This window comes from Rhinatrema bivittatum, chromosome 3 (assembly GCF_901001135.1).
Source record: "Rhinatrema bivittatum chromosome 3, aRhiBiv1.1, whole genome shotgun sequence".
NCBI classification, from domain to species: domain Eukaryota; kingdom Metazoa; phylum Chordata; class Amphibia; order Gymnophiona; family Rhinatrematidae; genus Rhinatrema; species Rhinatrema bivittatum.
This window is the reverse complement of record NC_042617.1, coordinates 411,335,762-411,355,366: the sequence shown is the minus strand read 5'-3', so window position 1 is coordinate 411,355,366 and position 19,605 is coordinate 411,335,762. Positions and strand designations below refer to the sequence as shown.

The window sequence follows — 19,605 nt, the reverse complement described above, 5'->3', positions numbered from 1 at the left end:
CTGTACCTGCACTGTAGCTCACTATGAGCTACCAATGAAAAGTGCAAGCTAAATCAAAAATTAAATAAATGCATCACCATTCAGTATTTTTGGAAACAATATTAGCAAAGAACAATTTGTGAGAAGAGAGTGCGATGGCTGTCAGTAGTTTGAGGTGGTCCTGGAATACTGTGGATCACAGTAAGAAGAGGTACAAAAACTGCAATCAACTACTTCAGGAGAAGGCAGCTAAGTCATAGGCTATTCAAACTAAGACTGGAGAAAGGAGGCCATGTTCCATCCAGTATAGTAAACAATGAAAAAATCCAAAACTATATTTTAAATTTTATGGAGTGAAACATCATATGCCAGACCCAGGCTTTTAAATCAAATAGTGTAAGGTCAGAGCTGTAGTAATCATAGGTCCAATTGTTCTTAATAAATGTCCCAACTCTTCAGTGTCAAAAAGTGCACATCTAAACTAAAAAAAAACCAAAATATTTTTCGAAGTGAAAATATTTCTCATGAACGTCCAAAAGCCAATAGATTCATTAACTTATCTTACTTGTAGACAATCCCAACATGGATCCATATTTCACACATCTGCTTCAGGAGAGACACCGATATACTAAGGGCTAGATTTTAAAAGCCCTGCGCGCGTAAATGCTGCCGGATTTACGCGCGCAGGGCACTCGCGCGCCGGCTCACCTATTTTGCATAGGCCGCCAGCACACGCAAAGCCCCGGGATGCGCGTAAGTCCCTGGGCTTCGTAAAAGGGGCAGGAGGGGGTGTGTCCGGGGCATGTCCGGGGTCAGGGGGCGGTCCGGGGCGGGTCCGGGGACGTGGCGATGGTTCGGGGGCGGGCAGGGAGGGCAGTCCCGAGTCCCCCGGCACTGCGGCCTGTGCCGGGGGATGCCGAGGCGGCACGCAAGTTACGCTGCTTCAAGCAGGCGTAACTTGCACAACAAAGGTAGGGTGGGGATTTAGGTAGGGCTGGGGGGTGGGGTAGATAGGGGAAGGGAGGGGAAGGTGGGGGGATGCGAAGGGAACGGAGGCAGGCTGCGCGGCTCGGCGCGCGCAGGCTGCCGATTTTGCGCAGCCTTGCGCACACCGACCCCGGATTTTATAAGATACACGCGGCTATACGCGTATCTTATAAAATCCGGCGTACTTATTTAAGATCTACCTCTAAGTCTCTGAAATGCCATGAACTATGCGCTACTTCTGAGAGCAGTCAGGCAATATGCTTTGTTTTTCTGAAGCAGCAGTTCCCTACCATGGTCACTGTAAAAGTTCATTGATTGTGCCTTGCATATGTTCTTCTAGATTTCATGTAAATTTTCAAAGGAATTAAGCATGTAAATGTAACATACTATTGTAGCAATTTTCAAAAACCAGTAAACCTTTTGGCAATACAAAGGTGCATATGCTAGTAATTTTCAGAAGCCCATTCATATGGGTAAAGTGCGTTTACACATGTAAAACCCAGTTTTAAGTGTTTAAACGCTTTTGAAAAGCAGGTCCTTTGTTGTACATAATATACATTTCATTTATATATGATCCTTGCCACTGGTTTTGCATCTATGTTGTGTAAGAAAAAAAAACCTATTATGGAAGGTCATATATAGTCTGATTGTTTTTGGAGTTTGGGGAAAGTGGGGGATCCTAGAATGAGTGGACATCCCTCTTCTTTCCCAATAACCAGGTTAACATTAGGGCCATCATTAGTCATGGCTTGACTTATTAACATCAAGTCATGGTTTCCCCCATAACACACTTATTGATAGGCCCAAGGCCTAAAATTCCTGTCTGTGTGGAGGCCTATGTGGCCTCCTCTGTATTTGAGGCCTGCAGAAGCACATGCTCCTGTATCTCTTTCATCTCTCTGGTTCTCTCTTTTTTCTTCGCTTTGGCTCTACTGCTGCAGCCAGAATACAATGAGAGACTCTGTGATATTGAAACAAGTCTCCCAAATCAGATGGGGCTTTTCTCTCTCATGTGATCTGCACTTAAAAGCCATCCTCCAAATGGTTTTACAAATATCATATAAGTATCGCATTTTAGTACATACCTATGGAAAGCCTTATCTCATTATTCATCATTATTACAAAGGTAACTATGATAACAGTTATCTTGCCCACAATATCCTTGTTTATTTTATGTTAAGGAACATAATAAATAGTGAGCATCGCACTCAGCTACTGACCATCTAACCCTAATCAGCAGTCCTATGCTGAAGCATTTTTTTTCTACATTACTTCTATTCTATCAACAGAGACATCTAGTTCATTTTTAACAATACAATTAAACAGGCCATGTATTACAATTTTAAAAAATGGGGATTTTTTTTTTCTGCCACTCTTCTTTCATAGAAACATAGAAATGACGGCAGAAGAAGACCAAATGGCCCATCAAGTCTGCCCAGCAAGCTACGCACTTTATCCATTGTTTTTCCCTTTTTCTCTCTCCCACCTGTTACTATTGGCTTCCAGTACCCTCCAGCCCTAATTCCCCTCCACCCAATTTAGAGAGCAGCTTTGAATCTGCATCCAAGTGGCATCCGCTTTTCTCTAATTTCATTTGGATATATTAAGTTTTAATAAAAATACTGATGCAACTCATGAAAGTGTAACCCAGCACAGGGCCCAAGGACATGAGGTAAATATCCTTTGACATGTAGATCACAACAGACGTGATCCTTAGGATATTTTATATATATATATATATATATATATATACACACACTCACAAATATTTTCACCATTACCATCCAATCCTTTTATGGCTTAAACTTCTACAAATGGATATTTTTCTTCTTTATCTTGCTCTCCTTCTTGCATCCACCTAATTACATTTTTATCTCTTTTATTTCGATCACCCTCCTGCAGCCCTTGTTCTTTCACTCTCCCACTACCCTACCCTTATTACAATTTATTCATTTACATTTCCTCTCACTGGTTCCTTTCATAGCTTAAAAAAAAATGATAAAATATTTTTATCTTATATGAAAGACCTGAGATGTTAATTCACTTCTATTTATAACTCTTTAGATACGCGTGGATACAAAGCCTAAGCACAAGCAGGATTTTAGTTCAATCTAAGGTAAGTTTAATAGCTTTACACATCTTATAATATGAACATGAACTAAGAATATTTCAGGCTTGGGGAGCTACAGGAGAGCAATGAAAAGGCCAACAGGGAGAAAAGAAATAAGAATTGTAGACAAGTGGGGAGTGGTAACAGCACTCAGCAAGAGAGGAAACAGAGAAGTTTACACGAGTAGAAAGCATTAAACATGGAAAAGAGATTCAAGATTTTGAAGTCACGGTGGAAAGCCATCCGCCTCTTCGGTTCCAGAAGTGACCCTCTAAAGGGCAAAAAATGACCTCAATTTGGAGGTCTGAGCATCAAAACCCGTCAGTCCTTTCTTAAAACTTTGCCAGCCCCCAGATTTCTCATGATAGCCCTGAGATCCAGTTCATATCTTCCAAATGCAGAGACACAGATAAAGAAGAGACTTTCAAACTGGGCTTTACCCATGGAAATGGGCTTTTAAAAAAATTGCCCTTCCTGCGTGCAAGTAAATTTACACATGGAGTGACACTGCCCGCGTAACTTTATCCGCAGTGGGGGAGGGGACTTACATGCATCCTTTTGAATTACCATTAATGAAGTGAGGCTGCCTCTTTTTTCATTCTGTGGAAAAGAACTGATTTGGTTTTCTTAGCTTGTTAAAGCAGCAGAATTGCAAAACTGAAACAAGCATGGCTCGCCGCTCTGGAGATTCATGGATCACAATTCTCGAATCGCAACTTTTAGATCTGTGTCCAGTGACCACTGAACCCCTAACCTCTCCAACAGAAGCATTTTTTGGTATTTTTGTATGGGAAGACTTTGCCATGCCTCTGACTGAGCTTTATAAGCAGGGTTTCAATAGTTCACGTTGGCTTCTATTCTGTGAAATTCAGAAGCGGTTAAGCAGGCCTGAACATCATTTTCTTTTTAGAAAAAAAGATGTTCTAAGAGGAAGCAGCTGAAGATATTCAACCAATAATGCTGCCCGAGGTATTTTACACAGCTGAGGTTCATTTTGTAACTGCTGCGTTGGTGACACGTCTGCAGACAGATTTCACCCATGGATTTTACACTCATTTTCCAAGTGAAATTATGTGCATTCTTTATAATTACCTAGGAAAACTGCCCAGGTGAGAGGTCTACAATGGGAAAAAGATATTTTTTAAAATAAAGTTAAACATCCTTTTTTTTTTTTTTTTTTTTAAATCATTTTATTTTATAGCTATCTTGTACCTGTTAGTTTTTCATTGGATATTTTGTTCTTAGTGTAAATTTAAAGATTTTCTGGACATCACATTTCAAGAAATACATGGAGATTTTCAGAAAGAAAAAGCAGTGTTCTTCAATGCAGACCTCGTGTGCCTGTTCGCATCCAAATTTCTTTTAAGGGCTAGGGAAAAATCTTCAGCACTGTAAAGCAGACTGGAGCCTGCTGCCCCAGCAGTGCTGTGACCCCCGGCCTTCACACCCAGGTTCACAGCCGCTCATGATGCCACCGTGCCTCCCCCAGCACAGCAGCACAACAACAGCAGGAGTGGCTCAGCAGTGCTCCGGCCACCTCAGTATGCCCCCCTCCTCTCACTGATAGCGGCAGGAGCCAAAGGGAATATCTCCCACAGCTTCTCTCTGTTGACTCGGTCTTGCCTCTGTCCCCGCAGTGGGCCATAACAGCTACTCGTGTTGTGGCAAAGAAAGAAAATAATAAAAATAATTTTCAAGGCCGTCCCCACCCTTCTTCATCAGGGTCTCCACAGCCCTCTCTGAGGATGCCTTCATTCCCCTTCTCAAGGGACCTCTCCATGGAGCACCACCCCCACCAACCAAGGTAAATACAAATATTATTTTCACACGGTTACAGGGAGACTGTTGTCAGAAACTAAGTGTGTGTGTGTGTGTGTGGCATAGAGCATTTGAGAGAGTGTATGTGAATGGGTAAGAAAGAGATTCTGGGGGGAGGAAAGAGAAGTGACACTGTGGATGTTGGAGAGACGTGGAGGGTACTGAGCAGAGGAGGAAGCGCAAGAGAGAGAGAGATGGGGGAATGCTGGGAAGGGGAACCAAGAGAAAGAGGAGCAGTCTATGCGTAACAAAGGGAGAGGAGTCGCATCATTGTAAGGGGGACTGCCTAGCTGTGATATTGGGGGGGGGGGGCATGCACCAGGTCAGGTGTGACATCAGAGAGAGGCAGCCCTCCCCAACTCAGCCCAGCTGAAGCCCTACTGGATCGAAATTGACTCCTGCTTGAAAAATAGTGATGACCACTGGAATAAAGGAAAGCCACAAAAATGAGGTCTATGAAGGTTGGGAAAAAGTTAAAAGGATCAGTATTTAGATCAGAGATGAAAAAGCAAATAACAGTAATAGTCAAATATATAAAGAAAATTTGCTCATGATCTCAAGTATGGATATGACAAAAAGAAATGGATATCAACTGTATCAGGGGAGATTCAGGTTAGATAGTAGGAAAATTTTTGCTACAGTAATGGTAGAAACACACTTTAACAAGTTGGCTAGAATCTCAATCTTTGGAGAGTTTAAGAGCCGGTTGGAGAAACATCTGTCTAGGATAATTTAAGTATTGCAGATAAGCAGGAGGAATTATATGACATCTTGATGTTCCTTCCAGCTTTCTTCTTCTGTGATTCTATGATTTTAGAATATAGCTAAGGCTTCAGATTTTAGGTTTTAACTGATAAGCACTGATAAAACAATCCCACCCCTTCTCTCCACCCCTCCATGTGAAAACAAGAATAAAATACATGTTTCTTGATAAGGAGTGGAAAAACAGCATTTCCCCTAGAACTCTCCAACCTTCCTTTTGCCTACCTTGGATCCCCCGCTCTGCTTTTGCACCTTTTCTGCACTGACGACAGAAATGTATGGATTTGATTCAACCAGAAAAGGTACCCAGCAAACAGCATTTGTGCTGCGAACCCACATCAATTTTTGTACTCTCAAAGAAACCCTAATTAGTTGGTAAACACCTACATTTACAGTTTATAAACACCTAAAAATAAAAGCCCTAGATGTAAGCCTTGGTATGCTAAGCTGCGGTAGTTGATTTTTGTTTAATTTCAGAGCTCAGAAGATTCAATCAATAAATGGTGCTTTGTTTTGCATATCTTCTGCTGAATCACATGGGAAGACAAAAGATATGCAGATGTTCTGAATTACCAATTTAGTTTAATTACATTCCTAAATGAATCAAATTAAATTCCTCTGCATGTTCTGAAAAACAAAGACTGCATTATTTTATGCACTGCATATGCTTGAATTTACTGTTTTCATTTTCCTCTGTGCTGTGGAAGGCAACAGATGCACTCAAAACACTTATTGGCCCTTCCCTCCGGAGTCAGTTCCCAATGATTTTCAATCAGGTCTCTCTTCCTTTCTTTTGTAGACCTCTGATTTTGCATTGCAACAGAAGCAAAAGTCAGTCATCTCCATGTTATCAATCCTGACAGCGTTTATTTAAGTTTACTCTGCCTGCCTGTCTCTCTTCCAGTCCCCACACTTTGAGCCTGGAAAAATGCCCTCACTTGATCACCTGAGAGCAGCAGTACAAAATGGGAAGATTGTTCTGAAGCAAGGGTAGAAACTGGGATGACTGGGCAGGGGACTGGAGCACTTATTTCTATTGTATTTTCCTCAGTGATCCAGCAGTGTAGCATTCTAGTGGCTGCATTGGTTCTAGAGAAAAGTGAAATCTCTTGAAGGTTGTAATACCCTTTAAGGAGCCAAAAAAATGATGTTGTAGTACATACGCTTCCCTTTCAAGATTCTTCTTCTGTGAGGTCTTGAAAGCTTTTGTACTACAACATCTCAAAGATCTAAAACTATATTCCAATTTCCAATAATTCATGGTTCATATATGTGGCAACCTTCTCATTCAGGATCATATTACCTTGATTATTCACAATTCAGAGGGGATTGGATTCATATGAAAAAAAAAAAAGCACTTATTCAGAACTGTTTTTTTCTCCTCTGGAGCAAAGATTCTAGCCATCTTAAGGTCCACCAGTACATAAATCTAGTTTTATTGTTCGACTGATTTTTGGAGGCCTTAACACATAGCTATCTAACAACTGGTAATCTCAAGAGAGACCCAGGACTGAATAAGCAGAGACAGAATACAGAACTTAAGCACTGGGCCTTGGATACAAACCATTACAATAATATTTTTTTTTATATTGAAATTATAGTTTTTGAATCTTTGAGAAAATAAATGGAATATATACCGCACTACCTCAAAATATATAAGACAATAATTGCATCAAAAAATCCAGCAACAATAAAACTCATAGAAGAAATTATTGTAAAAAATGTTACATATTTCAACAGACCTTAGATTAATTTTAAACCCGTTGGTACAGAGTTTTGCAAATGTTATTGCAGATCATACATGGTAATGTGAATATGATCAGAAATTAGATGGCAGGCTTGCTGCTGGATTGTGTCTTAGAGCGAATTAGCTAATTAAGAACCATTTTTCTTAAAATACTAACAAAATACAGACATAACCCTTCAGTGCCTGCCAACTGCTTTATGTATCACTTATTTACATAGGACCATAGTAAACATAAGGGTCAATACAGCAAAGAAAACTGTAATGCTTCTTGACTTTGAGATTCTGAGCTGGTTTGACAGCAGTTCATCCAAGTTGGAAGTGCTATGGGGAATATAAAATGGCAAACAAACTTTCTAAGAGCTATATTTGCTTAACTACATTCTTCAATTGCTTTCTTTTTGATGATACATGTCTTACTTACAAAAGGCATTCCCTATTCTTTAAACACAGAAAAAAAATATTTGGACAAGAAGACTGCATATATTTTTATTTATGTACAGTTATATCTGCATTTAGTGCTGACTTATCCGCATTATCCACTGCTAAAATTGAATAGCAGCATTATATTCATGGAATGAATGAATTACTATAGCATGGACAGGACAACGTTTACAATAATTGTCATAAAAACCAACGCACAGAGCCCAGAGCAAGGCAATCTATCAATAAAACAACTTTCAATACCTGTTGCCTAGAAAAAGCTGCCTTTTCTGCCTTTTCGCCTCCTCTTCCTTCTCCGTTCATGGCTTTCTTGACATTTGATACCCATTTCAGTAATTCCCCAGTTTTCTCAACACGTTCTTTCTTTTCCTCTTCAAATGATTTCTGGCAAGCAATATCAATTGTAAACAATTGTTTGAAATAAAATGCTGAAATGATAGAAAGTACATCCAGAACAACAAGAAAACCATGGGAAAAAAAATTCCTTCTCTGTCAATGGCTGCATTTTGAGCAGGGTAGGGATTATTTTTATTTAAAACAATTTATTTATTAGAAACATGAAAAGGATGCTACCCGGTCAGATCAGTGCTCAAAGACGTTCCACCTGTTGAAGCATGGTACGGCACATGGACCTTATGCACAAAACAGTTTAGTCTTCAGGCCAGTATTCAATAAAACAAAACTGAAATGATTTTATTTCAGAAAGCTTAACGCATGAATGAGCTGCTGCCTTTGCATTAGCACTGCACTTCTGTAGTCAATGTTGGTAGGAATATATTTGTGTACTCTTCTGAGATAACATAATACAGACTTTAGAGGCAAGATGTTCTTTGATTAAAGACAACATTTAAAAAAAAAAAAGAGAGAGAGAAATCCAAAAAGAAACCATTTCCCATAAAACATACAGTATATTCTGAATTTATAGTATTTATCCAGTATACATCTGTACTACTATGGCACCTTTTCCAGTATTTCTGCTTAATCATTCCCAATTAATATTAGTCGATAGGAAGAGTTTAATGTATGTTTCATTAATCTACCTATTACTGAAATCCCATAAAACAATCAAATTCCATGCTCTGAATCTAATGGGCAGTGGCAAGGATCCAGAAATCGAGGAGGAACACATATCATTTATACCATTAAGAATTTCAAATCCAACATTTGCCTTTTTAATTTGCACATATATAAGTGTATGTGCATAATGATATATGTACTGCAATTTGTAAAATAACTTTGGTAATATCAAGAAAATAAGTTTGCTTTTTTAAAAAATGTCAGAACACAGTAAGTAGAATGTTGAGGGCATTTTACTTTAGTATTGTAATGGCTTCAGCAATAAGTGACAATTTTAGGATATATTCGTAACAACTGCCTCCATCAAATCAAGAAACGCTGCATCTTCTGGGGCTACTCCAATGACAAAAATATCAAATGCATGCTATTAATGCTTCATCAGATAATGCACTATTTAACAAATATATACACTAATTGCTAGCATTACTAAGTTGTTTTGCAAATACACAATTATGATTGGTGGGGAGGTTTTTTTTGTTTTAAATTATGAAACAAAATATAGACTAGAAATTCCCGTTCCAAGGGGTTGGTTTACTTCCAGCAATCGTAGTCCTGTGTGGCAATCAAAGGCAGCTTTTTCCAAGGCTTCTTTATATGACAACTTCCTTCTTGTTTTAGGACATGTTAGGCATTTGATGAACAATTTTTCATCTTTCAGTTTTGTGGCTGTAATGGCATCAATAATACCTTTCCTAATAGCATCTTCCAATGACAACCTAGAATGAGATACTGGATCTATCAACCCACCAGTCATGTACTGGAACTCCAAACAACGATTTCCAATATCTTTGTTTAGCATATTCATGATCATGGCTTCAGCAGCTGGCAAAACATTCTTGGTTACAGGGTGAATGAGTCCAGTAAAAGCTAATTCACACTGCTGGATCTGTTTGGCGCTTAGTTGATCAATTAATCCCACTGCCACAGCTTCAGCCACACAGTACTTTTTCCCCGTAGACGGATCTATTATACCCCCTGTGCTGGCTTGAGCTTCAAGACATCTTATAGCTGTAATTCTATCCACCAAGTTTTTACGCAAGGCTTTAAAAAGTGAAATTCTTTCATTAGTGTCGGGTATCCAACATCCTGCAATCGGGCTGTTCAGATCTTTCTTTGCTTTTGATCTGCTTAGCAATATATCTGCAAGCTCAGTGGCTGTGATGATATTATCCTTGTATTTACTGACTAATGTTTTGTCTATTGTGCCTCGTGCTAATTCTTCATCTAAATTAAACTGCCTCCCTGATTTAAGATCAGTTAAGAGATGTGATGAATTTCCAGAGGAATCAAATGAGGTTGATTCCTCCCACTGACATTCAAGCTCTGAAAGCTCAAGGTATATAAATTTATCAACAAGGCCCCTCTGATATGCTTCATACTTGGACATTTCTGCTCCTGCTTTAATATCCACTACAGATATTTTATGTGCCTTTTCTGTAGAAAAACTGGTGACTTTTCTCTTTCCAACAGGTAAAAGAAAGCATTTGCTGTCTACATCAAACAGACACATTTTCAGTAATTCATAATAATACATGGCTTGCATATTGTCGGGATGATGAAAACCTTTTGCATTACTAGCTGGTTCATACAAAAACTTTAATGTCGTATGATTTAACAAGCCTTGTTGCACAGCAACATCTGGAGGGACTCTAATACTTCTAACAGGGTCTATCACTCCACCTGTGGCAATCTGAGCTTCAAGGATACGTTTTCCTTTCTGCCTTTCCAGGAGTCTAGCTTCGATGGCTTGAAACACGGACATAACTTTTCCAGAATGATGTAAATATCCCAAAACAGCTTTCTCTGCCGCAAGTAGTTTATCTTTAAATTCCTCATCAACCATTCCTTTGAAAACTGCTTCCTCAACAGAACACTTGTGGCCTGTTGCGGGATCAATGATAAAACCTGTCTCGGCTTGAGCCTCTAAAAACTCGACTGCGATCATCTTCTCAATCATTTGCTTTCTTGCTGCTGCAGAAAACGAGAGCCTTCCTTTGCTCCAGTCGACGTACAGCCCAGCTATTGCAGTAGGTCTAGATAACAACCTGTCGAGAGCTCTCTGGATTTCCTGAACAGACTTCAGTCCTAAGTGGAGCTGTTCCATGGTCTTCGTGTCCAGAAGCTTAGCTTCAGCTAGCTGCCTGGCAGTCACTTTGTGCCTGAGCCCCTGAAATTTAAACTGATCGTCGCCTGAGGAATAACTGTAAGGAGCTTTATCAGAATCTCTGAAATTTTTTTGTTCAGAAAAAATGTAGTTCAATTTAGGAAAATCGCCTCTTTTAAATCCTTCAGAAAGCTTGTGCTCCTCCAACACTCTGTCTTCATTATTTAAAAGTATTTCTTTTTCTTGCTTTACTGTTGTGACTTCAACAAGAAGGTCAAACTGTTTGTTCTTCATTCTCTGTAAATCGGAGTATGACACAGTGAGGTATAAATACAATATGGAGACTACATTATTTTACACATTTATGTTTCTCTGTGTCATTTTAGAAAGTGGGAAGATAGAGACGAATCAGTGTCAATTCTGAATAAATAATTCTAGACTTGTACAAAGGTGAAGCAAAGGACTCAAATAAATATACACTGAACAACAAAGCCCTTAGTATGACTATGATACCATCAATAGTGGCCAGTCATGATAGGCACTTCATTTGCCTTATAATTAATCATAGGCCAATGGATTCATTATATTTTTCTCTTTTTTTATAATTATAAATAAAATGCGCTTATACTTAACTTCTCTGCTGCAGTAGCTATAGTCTAGAAACATAATGGTATTAAACATGAAAGTATAATAGTTGCAGGACTATTATCAATTTACTGAAAATGTCTTATTCTTTAAAATTAGACAGCAACAAAACAAGGTAAAGTACAATGAAGAATTATGACATTAAAGAACTCTGCCATTGAGCCAATAGTCATTGGGGGTTATTTATCTTAGTACGATGTGCAATACTGTGCACTAATACACGTTGGTGAACACTATTAGGAAACAGGCCTCACTGGAAATAATGGGGCTATGAAAAATAATGTGCAGTAACAAGTGTTTAGCATATTATTGACTGTATTTTGCTAACCAAACACTCTTGGTGAAGTCATACTGCACATCTACTTAATCAGTAAATAACATGAGCTTCTCCTAAACATACTTAAGAACTATTCTGTCATTATCTGCTCAGCATGGAAAAGTCTTTAGAATTTCCCATTTTTAAAGGGAGAGGAGAAAAAAAGAATAATATAGTCTGAGAGGAAAGATACCATCACCCAAAATGTGAGTAATCAGTGAATATGTACCTCCAAAGGAAGGTCAAGCTTCAGTAGTTCCTTTTCGAGATTCTCTTCTTGATCTCTAATGGTTTGCCTGGCATTTTGAAGATTTTTCTCTCTTATGGTTTCAAACTCTGAAATTGTTCTGAAAGGGTTAATGTCTTCAATAGATATCTGAAACTCACTACTTGTTTGAGAAACATATTCTGTGAAGGATGGCTTGTTTTCACCATCTTCCAATGATTGCTTCATTCTTGACAAATGAAACTGCAGTTCCTTCTGCACTGTATCAGTGCAACTACCATCCACCTGTAGCTTTTCTTCAGTTCGTTCAGATTTAAACAATGGAGCATTCATTTCTTTCTCTACCTCCTGTTTCCGCCTCAGCAAAGGAGATTTTATTGGCCCTTCATGTACCACTTGTTTCCGATTCAACACAGGAGATTTTATTGGCCCTTCATGTACCACTTGTTTCCGATTCAACACTGGAGATTTTATTGGCCCTTCATGTATCTCTTGTTTCCGATTCAACACAGGAGATTTTATTGGTCCTTCATGTACCTCCTCTTTCCGCCTCAGCACAGGAGATTTTATTGGCCCTTCATGAAACTGCTCAAAATCACGTGGAGAATTTGCTGATGTATATTTAAATCTGTTCTCTTTCTCAAGGTCCGGTTTTAACAAAGGACTCGTGATACTACTGTTCTGCTGAATCTCATTCTGAAGCAAATTCAGCTGGTGTATGTGGCTGTTTCTCTGTATATCTACCCTGTGTTTTAAGTTTTCAACAATACGCTTTTGAACCTCCAATTCTTCCTCCAGTTTTCGACACTTCTGATGAAGATCTGTTTCTGTTTGTTTTCCCTGTTGCAGCTGCTCACGGCATCTCTGCAATCTTTCCTGAAGGTCTGCAATTTCCATTTGGTGCAACTTAACTTTCTCTTCAGCCATATTCCTATTTTGCTGAACAGTGACCAATTCAAGTTTCAACTGTGTGACATCTTTTTCAGATGTCAAGCTGGATTCCATTAATTTTTCAAACTTCTGCCTAAATTGATCTGCAGATTGTTTAAACCTCATAGATTCTTCCTGAAGCAGTGCAAACTTTTTTTGTGCTAGCTGCTCTTCTGTGACCTTCTTCTGTAGTTCTTCCTGTGCCTTCTTCAGTTTACTACTGAGCTCTTGTTGATAACCTTCATGCAACTGGAATTTCTGCTCACCCAACTTCTTTTCAACAGTAGAAGTGTTCAGTTCAGCTTTTAAGCTTCTAATCTCTTTCTCAGTATTCAAGATGGTAATGCTTTGTTTATCACACTTCTGCTTAAATTCACTGACCACGTTCTGGGATTTGGTTAAGTCCTCTTCCAATCTTTTTACTTTGCTTTGCAGTTCTTGTTCAGTCCTTGTCTGCTTGTGCAACTGCTCACTTGTGATTTTTAGTTGCTCTTTAAAAGTGTCAACTTGGGCTTGTAAAACAGTATTGTTTTGCTGTATAGTATTTTTCTCCAGAGACAGTTTTTCTGAGTCTGTTTTTACTTTTCTAATGAGTGAATCTGTCTCATTATTCAGTTTGGTAAGCTCTTCCAGTTTTTCTTTCAGGGTTTCTGACCACTTGTTACTCTTTACCAAATCCACTTGAAGTTTTTGAATTTGCTCTTGATTTTCCCTTTCAGCTTTTGTATGCTGAACCAACTGTTCATGGCTTTTCTTTAGCTGTTCCCGTAGACTGTCTGTATCACCCTTGTAGGACTGCGTTCTTTGCTCCACTGCCGTTTTCTCTTTTTGAAGAGAAGTGACTTGTGAATTTAAATGTTTAATGCTAATTTCAGTTTTTGCTTGAGATCTCGTAAACTCGTCCACTTTCTTTTTTAACTCTCCTATTTCATTTTTTTTCCTTGTTATTTCTTCCTCCAGAAACAGTGCTTTCTGGTGGCTGCTTTGGTCAGACTTTTCCCTGTACAGGAGCTGCTCCTGCTGAGTTTTAACTTTCTGCCTTAAATCAGTCAACTCAGTTGTCTGCATCTGTATTTTCTGTTCCAATGAAAGCTTCTCATGTTGAAGGGATTGTAACTCTTCCTGAAAATTCATTTTAATCTTAAGATCTGTGGCCTCCTTCCTATCAAGTCCTCTCAATTGCTGTATATAGCTTTGGTCTGTCTGACTTTTTAGCTCTATTTCCACTTTCATTTGTTTCATTTTATCATTTGTCTCATCTAATTGCTTTTTCAGTTGACAAGCTTTCTCTTCTGCTGTAGTTTTTTGAAGCTGGACAGAATTCATTTCCAGTTTTAACTGTTTTATATCCATCTCAGCTTTCCTCTTGGCAGTGGTTAGCTCATCCACTTGTTGTTTTAGAACTTCTACTTTTCGTACATCTTGCTCGTTTGGAAAGCCTCTAATTTGTGAATCAATTTTATAATAAACTTCATGTGCTGTTGTTCGTGTTGGCAAGAGAGTTTCTGTGTTTGTACTCAATGAATACCTTGCTTCAGCAATTTGCCTTCTAGCTTCAGCTTCAATTTTCTCTTTTTCTTGAAGTTGTTTTTCAGATACCATCTTCTGAAACTCAAGATCTTGTTCCATCTGTTTTATCTGTTTCAAAAGCTCTTCTTCAACCTCTGCTTTTTTCCTCAGCTCCCCCATCAGTGTCTTTTTCTGATGTTCCAAATCTTGAAGATCTGTGTCTTTCCTTTTAAGGTGTTCTTCCAACCTCCTTCTAGACATGGTGCTCTCTTCTATCTGGGTTCTAAAGGCCCTGAGTTTATCCTCCACTGCTGTCCTTTTGGCGTCTGCCTGCAAAATAAGCTGTCTCACATGTTCTAGCTGTTGCTCTGCTGCGGTTTTCTGTTTTACGGTGTTCTCGAGCTCTATGCGAAATTGATTTACCTCATACTCAGCTTTTGTTTTCTGGAGGCTTATGTCCTCTATAATCTTCTGCTGATTCTTCAGCTCATTCTCGGCATTGGCTTTCACTTTGGGCAGTTCCTGCTCTACTAGTTGCTTTTGCTTTTTTATCTCAACTAACCTTATCTCAAGCTCATGTATCTTTTCCATTAGCTTCTTGTTCTCATCTACTGTTGCCTTTTGTTTTTCCAGCAAATCTGGACAGACTGCACTTGCAGAGGCCTCCTTAACCTTTCTAATCTACAGTAAAAGAAAACAAGAAAGTTTCAAGTATTTTATGTACTGTTTAGACACCGCTGCTGTAATTCTTTTCAGAGAACAGTTCAACATACTTACCATACATATTCAGTTCTTCAAAAGAATAAGATCAGTGAATTCCCACCACCTCTTTGCCAGCACAAGCTTAAGAAAAGCAACCACCAGTTCTAAATAAGACACCGCAGACAACACCCTTACACAGGACTCCACAGAGTAACAGAAGAGCAGGAGAACCTTATTACTTTTCAGGAGCTAGTAAATAATGAGAATAGTCAGAAAGTGATTTGCGTCCAATCTCAGTCAAATATGTGGGAAAATAAGTGTGTCAAGAAAAATATCTCTGTCAAGAAACAATGGCAATAACTGAACAGAAACCATTCATTTTTGTAGCCACTGGAAAGGTACAAACAATATGTCAGGGATATGAAAAAAGTTGTTTATTTGCTTTTTACAAAGGATAGCAATACCCCTATTTTACATCAACGTGTTATGCTTTTAGAACTTGATTTACTAAGGCTTTTTTTTTTTCCCATTTTGTCTCTATGGGAGAAAAACTTGGTAAATTGGGCCCTTAATATCCTTACCTGAATTCATCTGTATTACCAGCACAGTGCCTAAATTACAGTCATTGCTAATGCAAAGGCAGCTCTTTTCCCTGTGTTTCACTGTTAGACGTTTTAAGTACAAAACTATGCATGGAGTGGTTCAATGACATGCAGTATACAAAAGTCTGCTTTCAGCACCAGCCTGTTATCATGCAGTTAATGAAAACAAGATGCTAAACATAAAAATTACATTTTAAAATACTCTCTCCCAGAAAAATTCCCTGGAAACTAAAGAGGGTAAATGTGAAAGGTAAGAACTGAATCAGTCAGCTTATTATGATTTCACGAATCTAATGTGGTAACAAACAGCACACAACCTTCTTGTATTAAATCAGAAATGCATTCTTACCAGGAAAGTATCAGCAAAGATACATTAAACGCCTACAGTTAGACATTTATCATACATTTTGACAACACCAGCATTGCTTTAAAGAGTAATATACAAAGTTTTCCAGAATTAACGCACACAAAGCCAGGAGACGTTTTCTCACCTGTCAAGATATCATTTATAGCAAAACTGGCAAGACTTTTACAAATCTTGCTTAGCTGCCAATCTTCAGATTTCAAAGTACTTTGTCTTACTTAAAGAAGCCAATGATAAGGGCATAAGTTATTTTGTCTATGAAAAACTGGTTACACCGCAGTGCAAGGCAGAGGCCAATTCTCAATCCATTCTACCTGGGTCACTAAACAGTGGCACGGGTAAAACTGGGTGCTGAAATTTGCCCTCTCTCCCTCTGGGAATAAAAGTATCATGCCATGTTTATCCGCACTGCAAAAGGGGGCCGGACAGCAGAGGGAGGCTGAACCTGGCAGGCAACGAGGGTGGATTTCATTTTGAAATTCCCATATGTGATTTCAGACTGAATTATCTGTGCTGCTAGTCTACCCCCACTTTTCACAAGGAGTCTCTCTTTGCAAATCCACATGCACGCCCATGCAGTTTCTAAAACTTGTTCCCATAAAGTGCTTCAGCACAACAGGTCACCAATCCTCTTTATCCCCGATTGGGACAGAGGTACATTTTCAATAGAGTTCCTAACTGCAAAATTGCATGCAGACTTTTAAGCCTGCTCACAAGCTGATCTTTAAACACAAGGTATCTTCCTAAATTGAATGTGAAAGTTGGGTTATTATGCAACTAAATATCTGCATGTACAAGTATGCACATACTTTCATAACATTCCTAAAGCTGATTATATTAAAAAGCAGTTTTCTCAGGCCTGGAAGGGGTGACAGGATGCATTTTGAGAGCATGTATTTGATTTACTTTAGGCACAATAATGATATAGTGTTACGATTCCTCCTGTGGCTCTGCCACAGGAGGCATCTTACCTTCTTCTGGAGGCCGCTCCGAAGCCAGGGCCTCACCTGAGCAACTGTCCGGATCCTGCTCCATGGCCTGGGAGGCCTTCGGTGTGGTTTGGGGCCTACTCGAGGCCTGTTCCACTGCAGCCCGGATGCCCTGGTGTGGACCACGCCCTTCTCCTAAGGGGCGGGCCCGCGGCTCCTCTCCACTCTTATGGAGCCAGCGAGGGGCGGACCCATCTGGACTCCTCCCAGGGAGTTGCCTGCTTCTGGGCTATAAAAGCCTTGCTCCAGCACTCATGCCTTGCCTTGCATTGGAGTTACGTGACTCTGGAGGTCGCCGCTTCCAGCGCTCCGTCAGGCCTCCGTATTTGCTTCAGCTTGGTGTCCGTGTCTTGCACGCCCTGATGTTTCATGATGTTCCTTGGTGTTTGTTCCTGACCCTGATGGTTTTAACTTGCTTCTGACTGCCAGGAGTGCAGTATCGCTTTAGACTGCCGGTTTGCCGTACATTTCCCTGGACTGCTTCGTGCAGCATATTGCCTTTCCTGCGCTGTTTCCGCTCCCGCGGATGTGGGACAGAGTGGTCCGTGACCAGACCAGTAGTGCTGGCTGTGTAGGGTGCCCTGAGGGACAGTGCCAATGTCTGAACCTCCCTGCTTGTTTTAGAGTCTACGTCTACAGTCTATGGTTCCCGAGTCTTCGTCTCCTGTTTTTGAGCCTTCGTCTGCCCACGCCCCGAGTCCGGCCTGCTGCTTCTTGCCATCCCAGCGGCAGGTCCGAAAGGGCCGGGAACGGTCGGAGGACTGTTCATCACCAACACTCCACATGTTGGGTCCAGAGGCTTGCAGGTCCAGCTGGGGTCGGGCCCACGCTACAACTACCCTTAGTGTGGGATCGTGCCAGGGGCCCAAGGGCACACTCTGTCTAATGGGGACCGCTCTCCTAGCACACCCCTGGTAACACACAGCATTTATGCGAAATGTAAAGTACGCATGTAAATCTAATACATGCTTTCAAAATGCCTTCACTCCTCCCCCTCCCCTGCCTGAGAACACCGCTTTTTAATACAATCACTTTATCAATGTTATGAAAGTATGTGCATACTTGTGGTTGGCTGAAAATCCACTTACCCATATGATTCACTTACACAAACGCCATTTTTACCCAAGTCAAATTCTAATTTTCAAACTAATTCTTTGAAAATTTACCCCATAGTACATTGCATTTTGGTGAAAATCCTTGGCTTGTACCAACAACGCGCTTTATTTCACATTCAATGATAAAAGAAATATTGCTTGACTTGTAATTTGCAATATCTCATTGTTAAACATATTTAAAACTCTTATATTTATCATGAACTTCAATCAACACCGGAAGCAATCATTACAATTAAAGATTAAACAGTTCTTTTGGATTAATTTTTAAAATGGGATAATTTTATGATTAAGAGTTTGATAGGCATTAAATGAAACAAGTACCTTGTCTTCTTTCCCATTTTCTGTCTGTTCCTTTCTCCTTACTTCATTATTTTTCTTTAATTTTTCTCTTTCCAAGAATGGGCCTCTAATTCCTATTTTATCCGGCTGTGTGTGGTTACAATCTTCCTGCCGCCAAATCTTTTGGTTTTCTCCGGGCACCTTGAAATGTTCCATAGTTTCACTCTTCACCTCTGCTCCGAGTAAGCTTCCTGAATTTTTCTGCGTGTGGTACACTTCACTATCTATTTTGTCTAAACCTGGGGTACTGAAGTCCAGAACAGGTAGCTCTCTATCCTTTTGATCACTTTCTTTATCATCATTTTGGATGTGTGTCTTTGGGACATTGTCTTCGGAGGCTGGGAATATTAGTTCTTCTCCGTGAATCATTACTTTCTCTGACCTGTAATCATCTACATATACGCCTTCATTGTTTCCACCATTCTGGATTTGTTTTACTGCAAATGTTAGTGCATGTTGTTCAGAATTATTATCTTTTGTGTATTCATACCGCCTTAATTTTGGACTCATAACTGAAGGTTTATTGTAGTAAGGTATTTCTTCTGAAATAATGATATCTGTATTGTCTGCTAATTCATCCTTATCAATTTTCTTCAATTTTTCATCAGGCATGGCCTGTGCAGACCAATTTGGGTGTTTTAAGTCTGATGTGGAGTCTGTATAACATGAAACATTAGGTTGTGTTGAAGGCTGCCTTGTTCCCTCATTAAAGCATTTAAGAATATTGGAAGAGCTATTGACTTGAAAGTCACTTATTCCCAATTCCAGCATATTTTCGAAACTGTTTCTTTCAATTCTCTTTTCTAAATCTAATATATTTCCCACTTTGCAATGATCTTGTAC

The 19,605-nt window shown here is 39.5% G+C and overlaps 2 protein-coding genes across 2 annotated transcripts in view; both read right to left on the bottom strand.

The window, feature by feature from the left end:
* DST (dystonin) overlaps positions 1-19,605 on the bottom strand; it is a 925,809-nt gene that overhangs the window by 392,206 nt on the left and 513,998 nt on the right. The window contains 1 exon segment of the mRNA XM_029595689.1: positions 8,088-8,228. Coding sequence (XP_029451549.1) covers positions 8,088-8,228 — 141 coding nt within the window.
* Positions 8,512-15,328, bottom strand: LOC115087930 (plectin-like). Its single transcript, XM_029595685.1, has 2 exons — positions 15,214-15,328; positions 8,512-11,322 (listed from the first exon to the last, which is right to left on the bottom strand). The coding sequence occupies exon 2, from the start codon at positions 11,317-11,319 to the stop codon at positions 9,406-9,408; it is 1,914 nt and encodes a 637-aa protein (XP_029451545.1). The 5' UTR covers positions 11,320-11,322; positions 15,214-15,328; the 3' UTR covers positions 8,512-9,405.